The following is a 3,138-nucleotide window of genomic DNA, read 5'->3' on the forward strand; positions in this document are numbered from 1 at the left end:
GTCGTTCTCAAACACTTTCATGTCACTTTTCACGATTCTTCAAAAATAGCAGACCTACAAGCTCGTAGCTCGTGAGCTTGTAGATCTGCTATTTTTTCAATAGCTAAAGCATAACGTAATGCTAACACCAAAAGGGGTTCCCGCCCCAAAATGGGTTAATTGGATAATTGGAGAGGGAAGTCTGGAGCTCTCTGGTGGAGCTGTTGCCCCCCGCGACCCGACTACGGATAAGCGGTTGAGGATGGATGAATGATGAATTATGAACAAATCTATTAACCACTTAAAACGTTATTTCATACGTCATCGCACGACGGTATATCGCGGAAAAGACTATTGGAGAAGGTGAATCTATACAAGCTGAACAGACGATGTCTCCCGACAGACAGACAGACAGACAGACAGACAGACAGACAGACAGACAGACAGACAGACAGACAGACAGACGTGCATGCGTCACTAGTATAGTAATGTATGTGATGTGGCCCGACGTGTGTGTGCGTGTGCGCGCATGTGTGTGTATGTGTGTGTGTGTGTGTGTGTGTGTGTGTGTGTGCGCGCATGTGTGCGTGTGCGTGTGTGTGTGTGTGTGTGTGTGTGTGTGTGTGTGACAGAGACAGGAATAGCTCATTATGGCGTGTGTGTGTCGGCATGGAGCGGACAGCCATGTTCTCTTAACCTTATCTGTCACGAAGACTGAGTGATTAAGGAGGCAGCTGCCCCTCTGTGTGTGTGTGTGTGTGTGTGTGTGTGTGTGTGTGTGTGTGTGTGTGTGTGTGTGTGACAGAAATGCGCGACGCGCGCCACCACCACGCCTGCGTGTGCGTAACATTTGTCTTGACTCCTTCTCTTCCTCCTCTTCATCTACACTTCATTCTGACTCCTCCTCTTCCTCTCTTCATCTACACTTCATTCTGACTCCTCCTCTATCCTCCTCTTCATTATGACTCCTCCTCTTCATCTACACTTCATTCTGACTCCTCTTCCTCCTCTTCATCTACACTTCATTCTGACTCCTCCTCTTCCTCCTCTTCATCTACACTTCATTCTGACTCCTCCTCTTCCTCCTCTTCATCTACACTTCATTCTGACTCCTCCTCTTCCTCCTCTTCATCTACACTTCATTCTGACTCCTCCTCTTCCTCCTCTTCATCTACACTTCATTATGACTCCTCCTCTTCCTCCTCTTCATCTACACTTCATTCTGACTCCTCCTCTTCCTCCTCTTCATCTACACTTCATTCTGACTCCTCCTCTTCCTCCTCTTCAACTACACTTCATTCTGACTCCTCCTCTTTCCTCCTCTTCATCTACACTTCATTCTGACTCCTCCTCTTCATCTACACTTCATTCTGACTCCTCCTCTTCCTCTACACTTCATTCTGACTCCTCCTCTTCCTCTACACTTCATTCTGACTCCTCTTCCTCCTCTTCATCTAAACTTCATTCTTCTTAATTTAGGACGGGACAGACAGGTGTCCTGCAGTGATGCAGACAGACAGGTGTCTGTCCTGCAGTGATGCAGACAGACAGGTGTCTGTCCTGCAGTGATGCAGACAGACAGGTGTCTGTCCTGCAGTGATACAGACAGACAGGTGTCCTGCAGTGATACAGACAGACAGGTGTCTGTCCTGCAGTGATACAGACAGACAGGTGTCTGTCCTGCAGTGATACAGACAGACAGGTGTCCTGCAGTGATGCAGACAGACAGGTGTCTGTCCTGCAGTGATGCAGACAGACAGGTGTCTGTCCTGCAGTGATACAGACAGACAGGTGTCTGTCCTGCAGTGATGCAGACAGACAGGTGTCTGTCCTGCAGTGATTCAGACAGACAGGTGTCTGTCCTGCAGTGATACAGACAGACAGGTGTCTGTCCTGCAGTGATACAGACAGACAGGTGTCTGTCCTGCAGTGATGCAGACAGACAGGTGTCTGTCCTGCAGTGATGCAGACAGACAGGTGTCCTGCAGTGATACAGACAGACAGGTGTCTGTCCTGCAGTGATACAGACAGACAGGTGTCTGTCCTGCAGTGATACAGACAGACAGGTGTCTGTCCTGCAGTGATGCAGACAGACAGGTGTCTGTCCTGCAGTGATGCAGACAGACAGGTGTCTGTCCTGCAGTGATACAGACAGACAGGTGTCCTGCAGTGATACAGACAGACAGGTGTCTGTCCTGCAGTGATGCAGACAGACAGGTGTCTGTCCTGCAGTGATGCAGACAGGCAGGTGTCTGTCCTGCAGTGATGCAGACAGACAGGTGTCTGTCCTGCAGTGATGCAGACAGACAGGTGTCCTGCAGTGATACAGACAGACAGGTGTCTGTCCTGCAGTGATACAGACAGACAGGTGTCCTGCAGTGATGCAGACAGACAGGTGTCTGTCCTGCAGTGATGCAGACAGACAGGTGTCTGTCCTGCAGTGATACAGACAGACAGGTGTCTGTCCTGCAGTGATGCAGACAGACAGGTGTCTGTCCTGCAGTGATTCAGACAGACAGGTGTCTGTCCTGCAGTGATACAGACAGACAGGTGTCTGTCCTGCAGTGATAACAGACAGACAGGTGTCTGTCCTGCAGTGATTCAGACAGACAGGTGTCTGTCCTGCAGTGATACAGACAGACAGGTGTCCTGCAGTGATACAGACAGACAGGTGTCTGTCTGCAGTGATGCAGACAGACAGGTCTGTCCTGCAGTGATGCAGACAGACAGGTGTCTGTCCTGCAGTGATGCAGACAGACAGGTGTCTGTCCTGCAGTGATGCAGACAGACAGGTGTCTGTCCTGCAGTGATACAGACAGACAGGTGTCTGTCCTGCAGTGATACAGACAGACAGGTGTCCTGCAGTGATTCAGACAGACAGGTGTCTGTCCTGCAGTGATACAGACAGACAGGTGTCTGTCCTGCAGTGATACAGACAGACAGGTGTCCTGCAGTGATGCAGACAGACAGGTGTCCTGCAGTGATGCAGACAGACAGGTGTCTGTCCTGCAGTGATGCAGACAGACAGGTGTCTGTCCTGCAGTGATGCAGACAGACAGGTGTCTGTCCTGCAGTGATGCAGACAGACAGGTGTCTGTCCTGCAGTGATACAGACAGACAGGTGTCTGTCCTGCAGTGATGACAGACAGACAGGTGTCT

General features: G+C 50.4%; 1 protein-coding gene across 1 annotated transcript in view; it reads right to left on the reverse strand.

Moving 5' to 3' along the window:
* Window positions 1-665, reverse strand: part of LOC310874796 (KH domain-containing RNA-binding protein qki.L-like) — a gene marked incomplete at its 5' end in the record, with an annotated part of 39,735 nt that extends 39,070 nt beyond the window's left edge. Inside the window, one exon of the mRNA XM_083787660.1 lies at window positions 660-665. Within this exon, the coding sequence (XP_083643786.1) occupies window positions 660-665 (6 nt within the window). The remainder of the gene's footprint in view (window positions 1-659) is intronic.
* Window positions 666-3,138: the final 2,473 nt, after the last annotated feature.

The sequence above is a fragment of the Protomyctophum parallelum genome (genome assembly GCF_964188405.1).
Source record: "Protomyctophum parallelum genome assembly, chromosome: 17".
Classification (NCBI taxonomy): domain Eukaryota; kingdom Metazoa; phylum Chordata; class Actinopteri; order Myctophiformes; family Myctophidae; genus Protomyctophum; species Protomyctophum parallelum.